The 19,087-nt window shown below is 39.4% G+C and overlaps 2 protein-coding genes across 7 annotated transcripts in view; one reads left to right on the top strand and one right to left on the bottom strand.

Moving 5' to 3' along the window:
* The window catches only part of LOC135094481 (uncharacterized), a 406,203-nt gene that overhangs the window by 369,496 nt on the left and 17,620 nt on the right, over window positions 1-19,087 (top strand). For 4 of the 6 annotated variants that reach the window (XR_010263829.1, XR_010263831.1, XR_010263833.1 and 1 more), the window contains 2 exons: window positions 3,608-3,672; window positions 3,824-4,126. The gene's annotated coding sequence lies outside the window, so the exon portion shown is untranslated. Of the gene's footprint in view, window positions 1-3,607; window positions 4,127-19,087 lie in introns of those variants that run through there. The other 2 variants (XR_010263832.1, XM_063994607.1) reach the window with 2 other exon arrangements.
* LOC135094476 (chitinase-3-like protein 1) lies at window positions 478-12,507 on the bottom strand. Its single transcript, XM_063994600.1, has 10 exons — window positions 12,351-12,507; window positions 6,762-6,904; window positions 4,986-5,129; window positions 4,650-4,781; window positions 4,133-4,384; window positions 2,809-2,994; window positions 2,220-2,348; window positions 1,731-1,898; window positions 1,172-1,297; window positions 478-954 (listed from the first exon to the last, which is right to left on the bottom strand). The coding sequence occupies exons 1-10, from the start codon at window positions 12,403-12,405 to the stop codon at window positions 820-822; spliced, it is 1,470 nt and encodes a 489-aa protein (XP_063850670.1). The 5' UTR covers window positions 12,406-12,507; the 3' UTR covers window positions 478-819.

Here is a 19,087-nt window from a genome sequence, read left to right as displayed (position 1 = left end):
ACACCGCTCGGCACCGGTTGCTTGCGCGAGAAAACCAGCGTCCTGTGTGCAGGTATCCCATGCCGCCCACCTTGACCTTCAGTCTGGGTATACGTCTGTCTATACACCAGTCCTGCATCGCTCACCTAGACAGCCTTTTGACAAAGAACTGATGGAGTGATGAAGCTTCATAACGACTTTCTCTTCTTTTTCCTTTTCTTCGTTGTGTGTCAGTCAATTAATTAGTCAGTTAGTGGGTCAGTTAATTAGTCAGTGGGTCTGTTCATTCATCAGTGAGTCAGCCATTCTTCATGTCACTCAGCAGCTAGTGAAGAAGTCGGTCAGTCAGTGAGACAGTGAAGTTTGCACAGTTAGCGCACTGGCAGTCTAATTACTGGTTACCATAATTTTTAAGACCCACTTCTTTTCTTACAGATTAGCAATCAAGTGTAAGTTGCAATAAATAAATGAATAAAGCTCAGGAAGAAAAGATTTGTCTTTTTCTATATTTTATTTCTTTCATTACAGATCAATACTTGAAATACAGTAATGGCAGTGATTCCTTTTGGTTTTCTCGCATTGATCTAACACTCCACCACCGTCCCGTCTGCTGCTCCCTGATATGGACATCCAAGCCACACAAACTTGCTCTTAACATTATGAACCTTAAAGGAAAACCTGATATTCTAAGATCTCACAGAGTTTGAAAGGAAAACATACTGCTAATGACGGTGAAAGAAGAAAAAGATTAAATAAAGTCTCCATAGCGAGTGTGACGCTTCGAGGCTTCACAGGCACTGGTGCACAAGTAGGGACGGTGCGTGCTGGCGCATGCGCTCTCTAGGGACAGTCGTTGGGGCACATTCCGGGGATGGCGCAGACAACATGGTCCCAATCACAGATGTAAGCATTGGCGTTGAAGAGAGTTCCCGGGGCACACTCCTCCACCACAGCATCATACCCGCCCTCGGTGTTCTGTGAGGGAAAGCAGCAGGGAAAGTTATGAGAGGAGGAGGAGGAGGGAGTGTGAGGGATGGAGCAGAGGAGGAGGGAGGGAAGGGAGCTCATATCAAAGAAGGGAAGTAGATTTGATTGCGGGGTGGGAGAGCAAGATATGATAGACAAAGAGAAAGAAAGATCAAGGATTAGATACATTTACACACACAGACACACACACAAACACACACTTTACCTGAGAGCATAGGTAGTAGTGGTGGCAGTTCCCGGGATCAGCGTTGATGCCGGGAGCCTTGCACTTGTCAGTTGGGGGCGGCGTGGGAGGCTTGGTGACTGGCTTGGTGGTGGTGGCGTCAGGGTCCTGCCAGGAAACAGAGGAATCGTAGAATGAGGAGGAAAGAAAGAGAAAAATCTTTATGATTGCTTCAGTATCAGATTTATAACAAAGGTATTTTTCGTCTCGTGCAATTGTCATGAAGGAGTTTTGTATCACACTGGTGGCAGCGGTGGGATTATGTAAGAAGCGAATAGATATCAGCTTCTTATTTGTTCAGGATACATTATATTGATAGCAGCGGTGGGATCCTCTATGATGTGTGTATATAAGTATCAGCTCAGTATTCAAGAAGCTTTATATTGGTGGCAGCAGTGTGATGCTCAATAAGGTGTTTACAGCTTCAGGAGAGTAATATTGGGACTTTCTAGCTCGGTATTAGTACAACAGCAAACTTGAGTCATCCGGAGTACTTTTTCCCAAATTAGTACGTTACCAACCAGATTAAAAGGTAACTTACAGGGGTGGTGGGGGAAGGAGTGGGGCCAGGGGTGATCTCAGAGCCGGTGAAGGTCTCCACCATGGTCTTGATGAGGTTGAAGGTGCGGCCACACTTGCCCTTGAAGTCGTCAGTCTCAATACTCCAGACCATCATGCCAGCCAGACCGTGTTCCTTGGCGTAATTAGCCTGGGGAGGGAGACATCACTGAGTGTGTGTGTAGGGGGAGGAGAGGCCAAGTATCCCTCTTTAGCCCCTAGAGATTTATCGATCCCTCTTTGACTCCACTTAAGACAGGCCCTGTTAGACATCAGTGACCTCTAGTATTTTATATTGACCACTTTGGGGATCTTTCTGAACATTGTACTTCTTTACCTATTATAGTATTTTTTCGTGTTCCTTTCTTCTTGTTATAAGATTTAAATGGTTGAACGTTTTTTTGTAGTGTTAGCTTTCTTTTAGTCACTTTTGTGCTATTTGTTGTGTGTTTGGTTCCCATCTTCGCCTTACCTTGGTCTTCACAGAGTCCTGATCATCGTAGGAACACCAGATGCGGTTATGCTCCAGGCTATACACGTAAGGCTCGTGCATGGCAGGATCGTTGACAACTGTCCAGCCATCCAAGATTCCCTCACAGATCTGAAACACAGGTTAGGTTCCTCTTTTACATGCAGGACTGAAATGGTGGAATTCAGTGAAGAAGAGAAGGAGGGTGAGGATATATTGTAAGTAGATGAAGAAGGGATTCTGTGATGTGTGTTCAGGAAGTGACGAAGACAAGGATGTGAAAATGAGTAGATGGATGAAGAACGTAATGATGTGTGTTCTGGAAGTGACGAAGGGAATGAGGGTGTGAAGATGAGTAGATGGAGGAGGAAAGCAATGATGAAAAATAAGAACAAATGCAAGGAAGATCAGGAGGAGTATCAGAAATTAAAATATGAATACGGAACAGAATTAAATTATTATTCATCTCATTATTTCATTATAATAGACGAAGAATACAATGATAAAAATTAAGAAAGAAAGAAAGGATGCAAGGAGGATCAGGGGAAGTATGAGAGATTAAAAGTTGAAACCAAGTCAATTAATTATTCACCTCATTGTAACCCAAGAATCCTGGAGTCCTGGTGTAGGGTCCTGCCATGCCAGGCTGGGGGGCGGGAGCGTAGTAGCCAGTGTTGTCTCCATTCTTCAGAGTCCAGCAGCGGCCGTACAGAGGAACGCCTTGGGTGATCTTGCTGGCCGGCATGCCCTTCTCAATCCAGTACCTGACAGCGAAGTCCTGGAGGAGAAGGATAGTACTGGATTTAAGACGTGACAATAGAAAAAGAAAAGCAAAAACAAAAAGAGGGAGGGCAGATTTTTGTTGGGGGGCGAGTTAGGGAGGCACTGGCATAGAGCAACAAAAAGGAAGAAAAAATGTCCACTGAGGTGCTACTCCATAAAGGAAAAGCCAAAACGGTTATCCCGTGTTGGAGGATAAGTGTCTTAGATGGAAAGTTTTGCTGGGAAAGACGTGGAGTAGACAGGCAACCGACAGAGATGAGTAAAAGAAAGTTGTGGGAGGCTTCTGTCTTGAGGTGGAATTAAGCTTAATGTATTCAAGATTCAGCGGTAAAATAATGTTAAATATTTTCGAGTATTTTCACTTAACTTAGTTCTCCAGCAGATTTTTTTTTTTTTTTTTTTTTTCTGTACATTTATATCAGATTACCACGTCTTCGGAGCTCGGGTTCGTTATTCTTCCAATTCCAACAGATAATAATTAGTTGAAGCAAGGTGTCCAAAAACTAAAAAAAACAATCCATGCATTTACATCTTATGCGCTTGATGATGTGATACTGTTTCAAGCCAGACATTTATGTGAATCTCACCTATTCTTCTAACAATTACAGGTACAACACAAGAGGAAGTACTTTGAGACAGAGCAGCGAGATTACCCTCATTGGCTGAAATACTGGTAAGAGACACTGTTGCTATTGTTGTTTTTGTTATGATTGTTGCAGTTTTCAGTGTTATTGTTATTGTTTTTGTTGTTGGTATTGTTGTTGTTGTTGTTAATGTTGATATTGTTGTTGTTTTTTGTTTACATTAATGAAATGGGACTCAAGGTAACTCAGGGCAATGGAAAGACCTCCCAAACGACGCCCCGCCAACCCAATAACGGCAAGCGAAGTGTAAAGAGCATCTGTACTTTTAATCTCGAAAGAAAGAAACCTCCACGCTCGCCTCTTGAAGCTGTCCAGGTCTTGAGGAAGAAAAAGGAAAGGTGAAGATATTTGTTCTTAAGTTTGCAAATACTCGTATGTGTAGGACTCCTGAGAAAGAAATCGTTTGTCACCTGTATGGCAGAGAGTCTATCTAACACAGAATTCTTTTTTGCGTGTTTCACTTGATGGTTCATGTAGGCCCTCACTGACCTGGTTAAGGTAGAGGTTGTCGCCAGTGTCATCGGGGTGAGCGTAGAGGCCAGACTGGTGGTGGGTGTAGGTGTCCCAGGCACCATGCAGGTCATAGGCCATCAGGTTGACCATGTCCAGTTGCTGAGCCATGCCCGGGACATCATAGGCGGGGTCGATGGTTAACTTGCCCGCAGACACAGCAGCCGTCAGCATCATTCCATTAGCGTGCAGGGCCTCCTTCAGGTCCTTGAGCAGAAGGATGAAGTTCTCCTGCGGAAGGATACATAAAGGAAATCGTGAATAATAGGTTGGTGAAGATTATCTGATTCCATTATATATTCATTATATATGTTCCCTTCCCTTCTATTATTGTTTTTCTTTCCATTTCTTTTAGCTTTTAATGTTTTCAATTCCTAACTTGTCTATTCCTTTTTTTTTTTTTTTATCCTTTTCCTCTTCATAAAAGAGTGGAATCATATTTTTATGTTTGCCCCCCTACACTTTTATTCCACTTCCTCCTCCTCCTCCTCCTCACCTTGTCCTCGGGGGCGCCTCCACGCTGGGTCGGGTACTCCCAGTCCATGTCAAGACCATCAAACCCGTGCTCCTTCAGCAGCTCGACGCTGGAGTCCACGAAGATCTTCCTAGTAGCTGCGCTGGCTGCCATCTGGTAGACGAGAGATAAAGTATGTCAGCCAAGCGTGATGATGTCCAGGTTTATAACGAATAAATTGAGTATCGGATTATCTGTAGCTCAGAAAATTATAATTGGTGGCAGCGGTGGGATATATTATGAGATGTACGAATCCTAGATATATAACAGTTGCAGTAGTAGTAGTAGTAGTGGTGGTGGTGGTAACAGCATCCTTACCTTGGAGTACTTGGCAGATCCCTCGTTCCAGCCGCCCACAGCAAGGATGGTGACAAGGTTGGTGTTCTTCTTCTTCAGGGCGTTGAAGCGATCATAGCCACACTTGCCGTAGTTGTCACACAGCTCATTCCACGGGTCAAGCACCTTGGGGGGAGACGAGAGCGTGAGAACATAGGGAAAGCTGTAAGAAACTGAGGCCTACAAAATACATATACCTATACCCACCTATCCTCCCCATCCTTGTATCTGAGGAAACTTCTAAAGCTCCATATTGACATGACATTAAAAATTTGGTTACGAAGTTTATTTCAGCCACTCAGTACTTTATTTAACAACTTTTATTTATTTTTTTTTTTTTTTCAATGTGAAGGAGTGGCAGCAAATTCTGGTTTATATTTTGTGGTTTTCGTTCTATTCAGTGTTGAGAAATGAGTTTTTTTTTTTTTTCTATGGAGAGAAGAGTTTGGTGTTATGACGTACTTTTTAATAGTGGTTTGGTGGTTGTATTTATTTATTCATTTCCTTACTTATCTATCAACTTATTGGAGAGGGAATAGTGACAAAGGGAGTTAAATTTTAAAGGGTATGTTACTATATCATATAAAGGAGAAGGAGCCTGTTGAGAGAGAGAGAGAGAGAGAGAGAGAGAGAGAGAGAGAGAGAGAGAATCTGTTGTCTGTTACTCCCGCCTCGTCTCTAACACCAACAAAGCCATTTTTCCTACTAAGGAGAATCACAGCATGAGATGGACAGTAAAGGCAAAAAGGAAAAGGGTCAAAGAAGAACACAAAGATCAAACCAATCTTTCTAAACTCAAAAGAAAAGAGAAGAAAAAGGGAGAACGTGGATGAGACAAGAAGAAGAGGAGGAGCACGAGAGAGAAAGGCAAAAAAGTCTATAAAGCTGAATGAAAAACTAAGAAAAGCAGAAATGGAAGAATCTTATGAAAACTAAAAGCAGAAACAGAAGCTGGAACTGGAGGAGGAGGCGGAGGAGAAGAACTAGGAATAGAAACATCAAAGAAGCACATTAACATAAGTAGAAGATGAGAAGGAAGAAGGAGAGAAAGAGGACGAGGAGGAGGATGACGACGACGAAGAGAAAGACGAAGAGGAAAGGATGCAGAAATTAAATAAAAAAAATAAGTAGCACGAAAAGAAGGAAAGAAGGAAGAAAAAAGAAAGAAGAAAAGAATGCAAAAATTAAATTGAGACCAAGAAGGAGGAGGAAGGAGAAGGAAAGAATATAGCACTGAAATGAGAGCAAGAGGAGGAAATAATACATGAATGTAAGAGAAAGCAGGAAAGCAGCAGGAGGAATAAGAAGACAGACCACATGAACAAAATAATGTGAATGATATTTTTACACACCATGAAGTTCTCTAAGGACTTTGTAATGTCAGGGAAGCTTAGTCTTGTTCTCATGAGTATTTGCTCCTGTTTATGACGCAGAATTTTTGTTAAACTATCGCTTCAATCATGAAAACACACTTGAAAACAACAATAACCTCCACTATGGCCTCTTACAATTTGAGAAGGTAAATTGGAAGATGAAAAGTTGGTAAGCTGTTTTCCTAAGTTACAACGAGCTTAATGACGTAGAATTCCTGGTAAACTATCGCTGGTATTATGTAAAAAACACAATTCTTGTAAACCACTTAACTAGAGCTTGAGAGTTTGAGAAAAATAAAAAAAAGTGGAAGATAAGAAATTCGTGAGCATTCCACCTTGTTATTTCTATTTGTAACAGCGAGCTTATGAAAACACATTCACTTACTCTGATTTTGTTGTCATAGCCGAGACCCGCGAAGCCGAAGATCAAATGCGTGCAAATGTTGGGGTCGATGTCTTCAATGTCAAACTTGCCATCACCCTGACGATACACGGCCCAGGACCCGTAGTAGCACACCATAACGCCCTCTGCGGCCGCGGGAGGGAAGAGAACCAGGAGTTACTTATTGGTTAAGGAAGGAAAAGAGAAAGGTTATGGAAAAGAAGAGGGACAGACATCAGAAGGGAAAAAATAAGAAAAGAGTGTTACTTTCATATCAAGGAGGTTGTGGAAGGAAAAGAAACAACATGAGACCTTACTGGCGGATCTTAGAGGGATACCAATAAGTGTATAGAAGAAAAGAAGAAAAAAATTAGCCGTTACTGGCAGATCTTGCAAGAAAAAGAAATACCAAAGAAGGGCGTTATTTTCACAACGGGGGAGAAAAAGAAGAGAGTTATGGAAGGAAAAGGAGAAAGGAAGAGACATTATTGACAGATTCTGGATGAAAAAAAAAAGATGAATTCACATCTTGGAAAGAAAAGAATTAGAAAGAGAAGTTAGCTTCAGATCATAGAAGAAAAAAGGATATTGTGGCAGGAAAAGACGAGAAAAGGCGTTATATTCAGATCGTAGAAGGACAAAATGAAGAGGCATTACTGACGGATCCTGAAGAAAAAAGAAAAAGGTTATGGAGGAAAATGAGGAGAGAGAGAGAGAGAGAGAGAGAGAGAGAGAGAGAGAGAGAAATGGCTACTTCCAGAAAGTGGTATTCACGTTGCAGACAAGAACACTAAATGAAAAGCTGGAAGATGCAGCGTCTCTTAAACTAAAAATTACGGAAACTCAAGTCCTTCCTTTGTAATAAGAGGACAGGAGGACGAAATAGAGATCTTAAATGCAAAAATGAGAGGACACGGAATATTCATCACATCCTCACGCTCTATACTCGCACGTAAAAAGAAGAAGGGGGTGTCCGATGTAAAAGTACAGCAGTTCGAGACAAAAAAAAAAAAAAGGATTATATAAAAAAAAGTTGATAGGGGAGAAGAGATTTAATGGACCAAATCCCAGACCTTCCCTAACACAACATGAGATCCTAGAAGTCCACAAGGAAAGGAGGAGGAGGAGAAGGAAGGTAAGGAAGAGGAAGGGATGTTGAGGACTGAATGCCACGACTTATGGGAAGAAATTCAGTTCAAGGGAGAAAATTTTATGCCAGCAGCGGGACAGGACGTATCTTGTACCCAGCCAGGAGGGGAAGGAAGGAAGAGAAGCTTTGAGGACACAATATGAAGAATTACTGAGGAAAGCAACATTTTGTGGTTTGGGGAAGAAGTTGTATTAGAATTATTGATTATTGGTTAGTAGTAGTAGTAGTAGTAGTAGTAGTAGTAGTAGTAGTAGCATTTGAACCTCACATAGAAAGTACAGGGAAGGAACGGGAATTTTAGGAACACGATATTAAAGATTATTAGGGAAAGAAACGTTTTGTAGTTTGGAAAAAAGTATTATTGGTTAGTAGTAGTAGTAGTAGTAGTAGTAGTAGTGAGATAGAATTCATTGTACCCACATCACAAGTAGAAGGAAGGTAGAGGACATTACAAGGAAGAAAACGTTTTATGATTTGGGAAAGTTATATCAGAATTACTATGTTTATATGACTGGTTTGGTTAGTGGTTGTACAGAGACGTGACACATTTTGTACCTACGCCAAAAATAGGAATTATTGAAAATTTAGGGAACACAATAGTAAGGATTATGAAGAAAGGTGACGTTTTTGTGGCTTGGGAAAGTTATATTAGGATTATTATGTTTATTTAACTGGTTTTAATAATAATAGTGAGACAGGATCCAGTTTGTACCCAGACCAGATGGAATGAAGGGGCCTTTTGGGAACACAGAATTAGGACTCACCAAGAAAGGGAAGGTTTTGGGGTTTGGTAAGGGATCTGTATTAAAATCATTAGATCTGTTTTACTGGGTTCATTAGTAGTAGTAGTAGTAGTAGCAGTAGTAGTAGTAGTAGTAGTAGTAGTAGTAGTAATGAGATAGCATCCGTACTAAAAGAAGTGGAAGGACTAAAAGGGGCTTGGTAAAGAAGAAAAGGTTTTGTGGTTTGAAAGGACTTAGTGTTGAGAGCATTGTGTTTATTTGGTAATAGTAGTGAGATAGGATCCAGTTTGCACCCACGCCAGAAGGAATGAGGGACACTTGGAAACACAGCATTGAGGTTTAGCAAAGGAAGAAAACGTTGTGTGGCTTGGAGGGGACTTTGCATTAAGCTTCTTGCGCCGAATGTTCGATAGAATGGCCGCTACACGGGAACATTCTAAATATTGTAACTTTTCATTAAACTCTGCCTCGTAACTTCATTTGAGTATCCCGTAGTGATATGAATGAGCGAAAACAAAAGTACAGGTAATTAAACTATTAAACTTCTTCATCGTTCCATTCGCTCGCAGGGGTATAATTAATTCAGAGTTTAATTATTGTACTCTAAGCTTCCACCAGATAATTATGCTGAGTTTGAGTTGCCGTAACAATCAAGCGGTTAACCAACTTGACTGTAAAGCAAATGAGAGAGAGAGAGAGAGAGAGAGAGAGAGTTCGTGTGTGTGTGTGTGTGTGTGTAGCTTTAATTTAATCTACAAATGCAATGTCCTCAAACGCTCTAATTTTGAAACTGTGCCAGCAAAATGTATGTGTAAGCAGAGGACACATTGCACTACAGCCGAAAATTTTAGGTTGATTTAAGGTGGTTTTAAGGCCACACAAGGCTATGAATGTTTTAACAAATCAAACCTTAAAACAAACTTAAGACTATAAATGATGATGTCTGATGAAATTGTGCAGGACAGTTGGATAAAGTGCGTTAATCATTTTAAGGCAGAATAGATAGACCGCGGCTTATTTGTTGGACTGGCTGATGCATTGCTTTGAACATTTATTTTTGACGGTAAATGTTGTTAAATGTTGATAAGTTCTGCTTTAGTCGACAACAGAGTGCACAAATCATTTACGATACAAGGGAAGTGTGTTTGGTTGTTTGACCTTTAAGTTCAGTGTGGAAAACCTTTTAGTTTCAAACTGCACTACAACTCTTAGTCAAGTGAAGAACGGTGCACAGTCTATTTTAAGATAAAAGAGAAGGAACAAGTGTTTTATTCTCAAGTCCGTTGTCTCAAAACACTCAAGCTTAGACTGTATTGACAACCTTTAATTAAATATATATATCACAGAGCACAGAGAACTTCAAGGTAGAAAATAAGAAACTATTGTGTTATTTTCAAGTCGCCCAATGAAATAGATGATAGAGACCACAACTCATTTTAACGTTGAAATAAAGAAAAAACTGTTTGTTCTGTAAATCCACTGTTAAAAACTCTTAGATTCAGATTGCACTGACAGCTCTTAATTAAATGGAAAACAGTACACAAATAATTTTAAGATAGTTGAAGAGGAACGACTATTTGACCTTAAGCTCACTGTCTAAAAACCACTTTCACTTCAGACTCCATTGATAACTTTAAATTAAATGATAACAGTGAATAATTTTAAGGCAGACGAGAAGGACCGTGGCTCAGTTGTACGTAGACTTGTCTGATGTTGAAGTCCACTGCCTCAAAACACTAATTTTAGACTGCATTCACAACTTTTAGTTAGACTGATAACAAAGTGCATGTCAACATCAGGCAGAAGAGAAGGGTAACTTAGTCGTTTGATCTTGAAGTCCACTGCCTTATAACACTAATTCTATACAGCACCGACGACTTTTGATTAAATATATAGCAGAGAGCACAGGCAATCTCAAGGTAGAAGTGAAACAACAACTGTTTTTCCTTAAGTTCACTGTCTTAAAACGCTTACCTTTATGTCACTCGCTGAACTTTTAATTACGTGTGTAAGAGAGTACACAAGTCACTTTAAAGTAGAAAAGGAGAATTGCTTAGTTGTTTTATCACTCTGGCAAAACATTTATCTTTTAAACTAAGTTGACTACTTTTAATCAAATGTAGAACAAAGAGCACAAGTTGTTTACTTTGAGGTAGAAGAGAAGGAACCGAGTGAATTATTTTAAGGTAGATGACATCGAGCATGTCTTTGTTCCTTGATCTTGAAGTTCACTGTCCCAAAACACTCAATTTTAGACTGCACTGACAACTCGGGTCATTTCAAGGTAGGTACAGTCAGGGCCAAAACTTGACGCGCCGTATTCTTTTCCATTAATTTAACAGTGTCGCCTCCACCGTCAGTCCTCCACTGTGCTGCCCGTCACCTTACAACACTTGAGAAGTAAAAGGTTCCAAGGAGATCAGAGGACGTGAGACTGAAGGAATACGCTAAAGAGTGCAAGTGAGGGCGTCAGGTTACAACACTTCAGGCCAAGACTGTTCACTGATAGCCGAGTCTTAAAACACCCAACTTGTAGAGACACGCTGAAGATACAAAGCCACTAAACACAGCGTGGCTCCGGGACCTACTTTGTGAATGCCAACTCCGCCCAAATAAAAGTTACGTGTCCTTACAAAAATACACCGGAGACAGAAGTTCCCTGAGACAAAAATGTTAGGAGTGACTGTGGAGGGTTTGGAAACAAGAGGGACCAGAATGTGTTGGGATAAGTCTTCCACAGGAACAAAGGGTGAATTGTTTTGATGATCCTTAACTAAATTCTTGGAGTTCGTGTGTGTGTGTGTGTGTGTGTGTGTGTGTGTATGTGAGAGAGAGAGAGAGAGAGAGAGAGAGAGACGAAGACAGGTGTGTGAGTTGTAGTTGTGGATCAAGACGAAAGGTAGATATGCAGTGCAGGTGTGGGGATAATTTGCAGGTGTTTGGGTGATGTGTTTGGACCAGGGCAGGTGTGTGGATTGAAGACACTGACCAGGTATTCACAAGGCAGGAAAAAATGAAGATTTGTTTTGGCGAAGAAGCGGTGTTGTTTTGGAAGGAGAATGGCAATTGACTCATTGTGTTGAGTCTAAGAGGGAGTGAAAATTCGTTTTGACAAGAGTGTTTGATTTCGTTAGGAAAAGAGAGCATTGGGTGATTAATGTTTTGACGAAAAGAATATTGTTTTATGCTTTTTTTTTTTTTTTTTTTTTTTTTTTTACGAAAGAATAGTGTTTTAATATGTATTTTTTTCCGTAACTTGTATTGGTAAGAGAAGAGTGTTTCATTGTGTGCTTTGACAAGAAAATTTATGTTTCGTATCTTGTTTACAGAAGAGAACAGTGTCTGATATTATTCTCGACAAGATAGAATTTAATTGTATAAAGGAGGACCAGATTAGTTAGGAATTGCTTGATAGCTTTTACTGATTTTTTTTTCTTTTTAATTAACACTGAGGCAAATGTAATAAATTCTTTGGAGGGACACGAAGAAAAAAGAATATGAAGCTAATTTCGTCTTTTCAAGAGACTGTAGTACAAAAACAAGCCTTTCAAAATTTATAGATGATTATTGGAAGGAATAACAAGTACTATAACGGTTGATGAGAGTGTGGCAGTCTGTTTTGATGAAAGGAGCACTGATTAATTTGACTTGGCCCAAGGGAGGCTGGGATGACCCGTCCACTACACCTGTCCATCTTACCTGTGAGGGAGAGCGAGAGGGCGAGGCAACCCAGGAGAGGCAGGAGCAACTTCATGATGCCTTGAGGTCGGCAGTTATGTGCCTTACCTGCCCGCCCTGCCTGCTTATATACTCACCTGGAGGGCCGCGTGCAGGTGTGTTTTCCCAGCCTGTGCACTCTGTACCCGCCGCATTACCCCCCCCCACCTCGAACCACCAAGCTGATATGAATGAAAAAAATGGAGGAACGGAAACGTCTGAGGCTTATCAAGTTGTTTTCGTTTGTTTGTCGCTTCTGTTCACACGCCTCGGTGAAAAATGCAGTTTTGGAGTACGTGAAGCGCCGCGGTATTTGTGGAGATCCCGAGAGAGGCGCGCTGCTGGGAGTGTCTTGCTTGGTCGTCAAGATGTAGAGGGAGTTGTGCTGGCTTTTGTTTATCTATTTTTCGTTAGTTTCTTTTGCCATTTTTATGTTTATTTATTTACTTCTTTTTCATTTATCTATTTATTTGTTTATTTTACTTTTTTTTTACGATTTGAACAGATGTGAAAGTGATTTTTTTCAATCTTTATTTTTATTTTATTTATTTATTCATTATTTATTTATTTTATTTGTTTATTTATTTATTTATTTATTTATTTTTATTTATTTATTTTCATATTTTTGTTTATTTATTTATTTATTTATTTTTATTTTTTGTGTGTGTGTGTGTGTGTGTGTGTGTGTGTGTGTGTTTGGTATTCTTTACTTCAAGACAGAACATGAGTGGACATTAATTTATTTATTCAGATGGAAACGTGGAATTTTTTTTCTTTTCTTTTCTTTTTAATTTGATTTCCATTACCATTTACTTTTTATAACACGCCTGCAAATATCTTCGCTTTGACTTTCACATTTGTTTATTCTGTGTTGCCTGGCTTTGATTTACTTGAAGCTGGAACAGAAAATATAGCAATGTACTTCTCTTTACCTATTAATTTTAGTTATCTTCATCATCATCTATCTATGTAAGACTTGAAGAGGCGTGGCAATATTCGTCAGTAAACTATCAATACAATTACCACGAGCGATATCTTTAAAGGGTTCCATGAGCCATATCTTCGTCTACAGTAGAAATAGTTAGCATTTCTTTATCTTATCCAAACCCTCCTGAAGCATATCACAGATCCACCTTTGTGTAGGCCTGACCGTCGCCGCCCGTCACTCAGCCAGGTGATGAGCCGCGCTGGTTACGTACGTCGCGCCCAACTATCAGAGTATTGAGATTAATTCTGTATTTCCGTTTCCCGTGATTCTTGCTGCGTTATGTCACTGTTTTGACGCCGCAGTGCCGCCAGATCACTATGTTGTCTGTGTTTGTTGTGGTTGTTGTTGTTGTTGTTGTTGTTGTCGCACTTCTTCGTCTTCTTGTTGTTATTGTTGTTGGTCTTCTTCTTCTTCTTCTTCTTCTTCTTCTTCTTCTTCTTCTTCTTCTTCTTCTTCTTCTTCTTCTTCTTCTTCTTCTTCTTCTTCTTCTTCTTCTTCTTCTTCTTCTTCTTCTTCTTCTTCTTCTTCTTCTTCTTCTTCTTCTTCTTCTTCTTCTTCTTCTTCTTCTTCTTCTTCTTCTTCTTCTTCTTCTTCTTCTTCTTCTTCTTCTTCTTCTTCTTCTTCTTCTTCTTCTTCTTCTTCTTCTTCTTCTTCTTCTTCTTCTTCTTCTTCTTCTTCTTCTTCTTCTTCTTCTTCTTCTTCTTGATAGTAATGTTGTCAGTCACTAGCAGGAAAATCATTAAAGGAAACACATATTTAAACTTCTTAGATTTTAATTCATGATCGTGTTTCAAGGCTGTGTGGTGATCCTAGGGCTGTTTTGTGTGTGATGTGATATCGTGTGTTTCTTCAGTTGGTTTTAAATTAAGTGAAATCTTTTTTTTTTTATATTATTTTCCAGCAAAGTGTCTCCAGTTTTGTTTAATTCTAGACATAACATTAACTTTCTTTAACGAGCGTAAAAAGTGAGCATCCGATTTTTAGATTTTCATGTTATAATGGTTTAATGGCAAAAGATTAAGGAAAAAAATGTTGAAAGGTCAGTAATATAAAAGTAATATAAAAAGGATTTGTTCAGGTGCTACAAAGCTAAGGTGAGAAAAACGTGCACTCCTAATTGCCTGCCCGGAAAGAAAAGTAGAGGAGGGAAAGACGAAAAAAAAATGTAGTCAGTTTAGCCCTGAAGTGTGTGGAGTTTTGGGTCACCTGGAAAATAGTCATAAAGTTTAGTAGATATCAAAATACACCACTCAAATTGATGTTTTTTTTTTTTTTTTTTTTTTTTTTTTAAAGGCAGTGTGTTATGATATTATACTTTGTAAATTCATGTAAAAATATCAAAGTGAATAAAAAGATACAAAAGATACATGACTAAAAAATTAATAGACTAAAAAGAAAATATTTAAAAGAAACAAACTTTGGAAAGGAAACAGAAAAAAAGAATAATAAAGATGTCAAAATATGTGTTGTTTCAGTTTTTCAATGCAAGTTTCTCTAAACGTCAAAAATCTTAAAAATACATCAAAATGTCAAAAATACATTAAAAAAGAAATGAACGTGGGAAAAATAATACCGGAAAATATGAACAAATCGTCAAAAATATGTATGAAGATGTAAAAAAAGAAAGAAAGAAAGAAAGAAAGAAAGAAATATGACTAAAAAAAAGTTCTTAGAAATTTCTATATTGCCGAATGTGTCAAAAAAAAAACGTAAACAAATAGATAATATAAAATAAACACCCAAGAAACTCAAAAGACAGCACAATCTTCTTCAACGTCTATTCTTTTAAAGTCAAGAAAAGAAAATGTTTAGAATATCACAGAATACCGAGAAATTAAAATGCCAAAAGTTACGTCCAAACAAGTGATAAGCAGAGCAGCAGGGAGGGAGGGAGGCACGGGGAAGGAAGCGGGAACAAGCACGTGGCGAACACCTGGCGCGCGGCGAATGTCGAAACAGTGTTACCGCTGCTCTTATGACCTTGTCCCCCCACCTCTCTCTCTCTCTCTCTCTCTCTCTCTCTCTCTCTCTCTCTCTCTCTCTCTCTCTCTCTCTCTCTCTCTCTCTCTCTCTCTCTCTCTGCTTTCTTAAATTTTTGCTTACTAAATCTTTTTATATCTACGTATCTTTCTCTTCTACTACTACTACTACTACTACTACTACTACTACTACTACTACTACTACTACTACTACTACTACTACTACTACTACTACTTTAATAATAATAATAACAATAATAATAATAATAATAATAATAATAATAATAATAATAATAATAATAATACCTTGCTTCTTATTTGTGCTTCCAGATAAGAGATTATTTTCTGTGACTGGAGGCAATATCTTACTCTTTTCCATTCTGTCCCGCTGCGTCTGCTTTCCTCTGTATGCTTCCACTGCTGGCTTATTGTATATATTCAGCGTTTTCTGCACTATATCCTTCCACCGTTTTCTCTGGTAGCAGTAGTATTGGTGGTGGTGGTTGTGGTTGTGGTAGTAGTAGTAGTAGTAGTAGTAGTAGTAGTAGTAGTAGTAGTAGCTGTAGTTGTAATAATAATAATAATAATGATAATAATAATAGATAACAACAACAAAAATAATATCTCTGCTTTCCTTATCCTCGCCTGTCTCACTCCCATACCCTCCCTGTTCCCACTCCCCTTCGTTTCCCATACATCACCTAGTTTTGTTGTCTTAAGGGCGCAGGTGACTCGTCTCTTAAAGATAAGCCTAAACATTCACACCTGTTGCTAATTTCCGGCGTTGGGATAGGCAGTGCAGGCTGGGCATTTCCTGGTGATATTTTGTTGACATCTGAGGCACAGTACGTCAGTTTAGGGAGAGCTAGATTGAGACTGAGCTGGTGTGGGTGCGTCAGGAGGAGAAAGATGGAATTAAATCTATCCACTGAAAAAAAAAAAAAGAGGAAAACGAAAGGAAATTAATGACTTTTTTTTTCTCTTTTTTGTTTTATGCATAAGGAATACCGACCAACGCAACGAAATAAAAAGACTAAAAAAAAAGAAAGAAAAAAGTCCCTGTCAGAAACGATCATTAAAAAATTAGAGGATATCTTGAAAATATTTAGGTCATAGGAAAGAGGAAATACAGAAGCAGGCAGGGAGTTCCAGAGACTACTAGTAAAGGGAACGAATGACTGAGAATGCCAGTTAACTCTTGCATTAGAGAGGTGGATAGAATAGGAGTGTGACTGAGGTGGTGTGGGTGTGTCAAAAGAGACGAGGAGTGTGTGGAAAATGCTGGAGATGGATCTAGCTTCAGGGGAAAGAGAGGCTGGCTGATAAGGTTTGTGGCTGCAGTGAAAGACGTGTTTGTAATGAGTGTGATTAAGGAAGACACGGAAAACTGTGTTGGAGAAAGTTGACGGGACCTTTCGGAACAAAAAAATAAATTGATAAATAAAAATGTTGACTTTCTTATCGGTATTCAGTCAGTTAATTAATCAGTCAGTATTTATTTTACATTTATCATCAAAGCCTTATTGATTTTTTTTTTTTTTTTGTATACATAAACTTTCTCTGCTCATATTCATAATCCACTTTCAGATTCTTTATTTTTGTATCTAATTTATTGTAGTAGCAGTAGTAGTAGCTGTAGTAGTAGTAATAGTAGTAGTGAACATATTATGCACACTTATGGGCACAAATCTATCTTTTACAGACAGATCAATATATTTCTCTTCCTCTTTATCTTCCCTCTCTTGTTCCTCTTCGTCCTCCTCTCTTAAATTGCAGTTTACGTGTATTTCTCCAATGTCGCTTCTGAGTACAAATTTTACTCCTCTTGGTATTTTTGTTACCTTCCTCTGTTCCTCTCCCTTCTCTTCCTCGTCCTCCTCTTCTTCCTCCTCTTTATTTTCCTCTTCCCTGTCCCCGTCCCCCTAATCCTCCTCTTTCTTTTCCTCTTCCGTGTCCCTTTCCTCTTTCTCTTCGTTTTCCTCTTGTCACCCTCCTCCTTCATCACTTTTTCCATGTCCTACTCTTTCATCATTTTCCTCTTAGTTTTCCTCTCTCATGTCCTGCTCCTCCTCCATCACCGTCACCCCCGTCACGCTCTGAGCCACATTTTTCATCTGGCATCGCGGAGGGAGTGACGCGCGCCTATAAATAATGTACTAACTATTTTATTTCTTCTTTTATCGGCGTCTTTGCGTTTTACAGTCCCCGCTCCGTCGTTTCCGCCAAACTGTAAAAGGTTGTTGTGTTTCCCTCCCGCCGCTGATGTCGAATATCTGAAATTGACGTAAGTATTTGGGAGATGATGACTGAGGATGCTGCTGTTTCCGTTCCTACTGCTACTGATGCTACTGTCACTAAATACTGCTAATACTAATGTTGATACTACTACTGCCACAACTTTTACTACTACTGCTACTTATGTTGTTAATACTAGTTCATCTGCTACTTATGCTAACAATGATGATAATGTTAGTAATACGAGGAGGAGGAGGAGGAGGATTAATAGCAGAAATAGTTGTAACAGTGATACTCATAACAATAGTAACACCGATAATGATAACAACTAAAATGCCAGTGATAATAATACTGCAATCCATTTTGATACCACCACCACCACCACCACCACCACCACCACCAGTAAACATGCACCCAGACCCAGCGTGTTACAACCCCTCCCTGTGTCTCCCTCTGCCTCTCTCTCCCCGGGAAGCAACCCTCCTATCTGTTACTATCTGCTAAGTAAGGCGCCTCCCACGCTATCTCCGGCAGCGAGGGACACAAGCAGGTGTTAACATTTGCCTCGACGCCCCGACAACACAGTGCTTACGTCAGCCCAGGTAGATAAGAGAGATAAAGGGTTTGTTGAGTACCAATGCACCAGAGAGAGAGAGAGAGAGAGAGAGAGAGAGAGAGAGAGAGAGAGAGAGGAGGAAGGGTGATGATGAGAGAAAGGGAAGAAATTAAGATGAGAAGGAATAAAAGGTAATACAAGATTTAAAGAAAGGATGGGAAAAAGAGAGAAAGGAAAAAAAGAATGAGTAAGAAAATGAGAAACGTGCTTGAATAGAGAGAGAGAGAGAGAGAGAGAGAGAGAGAGAGTGTTTGTGTGTATGTATGTGTGTACTAAATTGGACGAGAAGAAACGAAACACTTAAGAATAGAAAAATAAATCATGATACACAAATGAAAAAAAATGTAGGAAAGAAGAAAACGAGACGATAAAATGAATAGAGATGGAAAGAGGAAGGGAATGATTGATGATAAAAGGAACAGTAATAGAGATGAGAGGAAGGATGAGATGAGGAGACAGAAAGGGAAGAAGAGAAAATGTGAATGAGAAACTGGAGGATATGAAAGTTAGAAGAAAGAAGTGAGGGAAGGAAGAAGGAAGGAGGAAGGAAGGAGAGAAGACCTGCATAATAAAACAATTGGATTCGTGATAAAGATGATGAATAGAAGCGAAGAAGAAAAGTGGATAAGACGAAGCAGAAGTTAAGACAATAGAGAGAGAGAGAGAGAGAGAGAGAGAGAGAGAGAATTAGGATTAGCAGGAAAAATATCAACTTTAAAGACACTTCCAGAGAGAGAGAGAGAGAGAGAGAGAGAGAGAGAGAGAGCATAAACATAAGCCACACAATCCCCGGGGCTCGAGTTGTGCTGGCTCACTGGCAACCTTCTAAGCAACACATCCTTTGTTTCTTGGTTCGAATCCCTTATGATCTTCGCTCCTTCATATTTGTAAAAAACTGAAA

The sequence above is a fragment of the Scylla paramamosain genome, chromosome 45, assembly GCF_035594125.1.
Source record: "Scylla paramamosain isolate STU-SP2022 chromosome 45, ASM3559412v1, whole genome shotgun sequence".
Classification (NCBI taxonomy): domain Eukaryota; kingdom Metazoa; phylum Arthropoda; class Malacostraca; order Decapoda; family Portunidae; genus Scylla; species Scylla paramamosain.
This window is presented reverse-complemented; position numbering and strand designations above follow the sequence as displayed.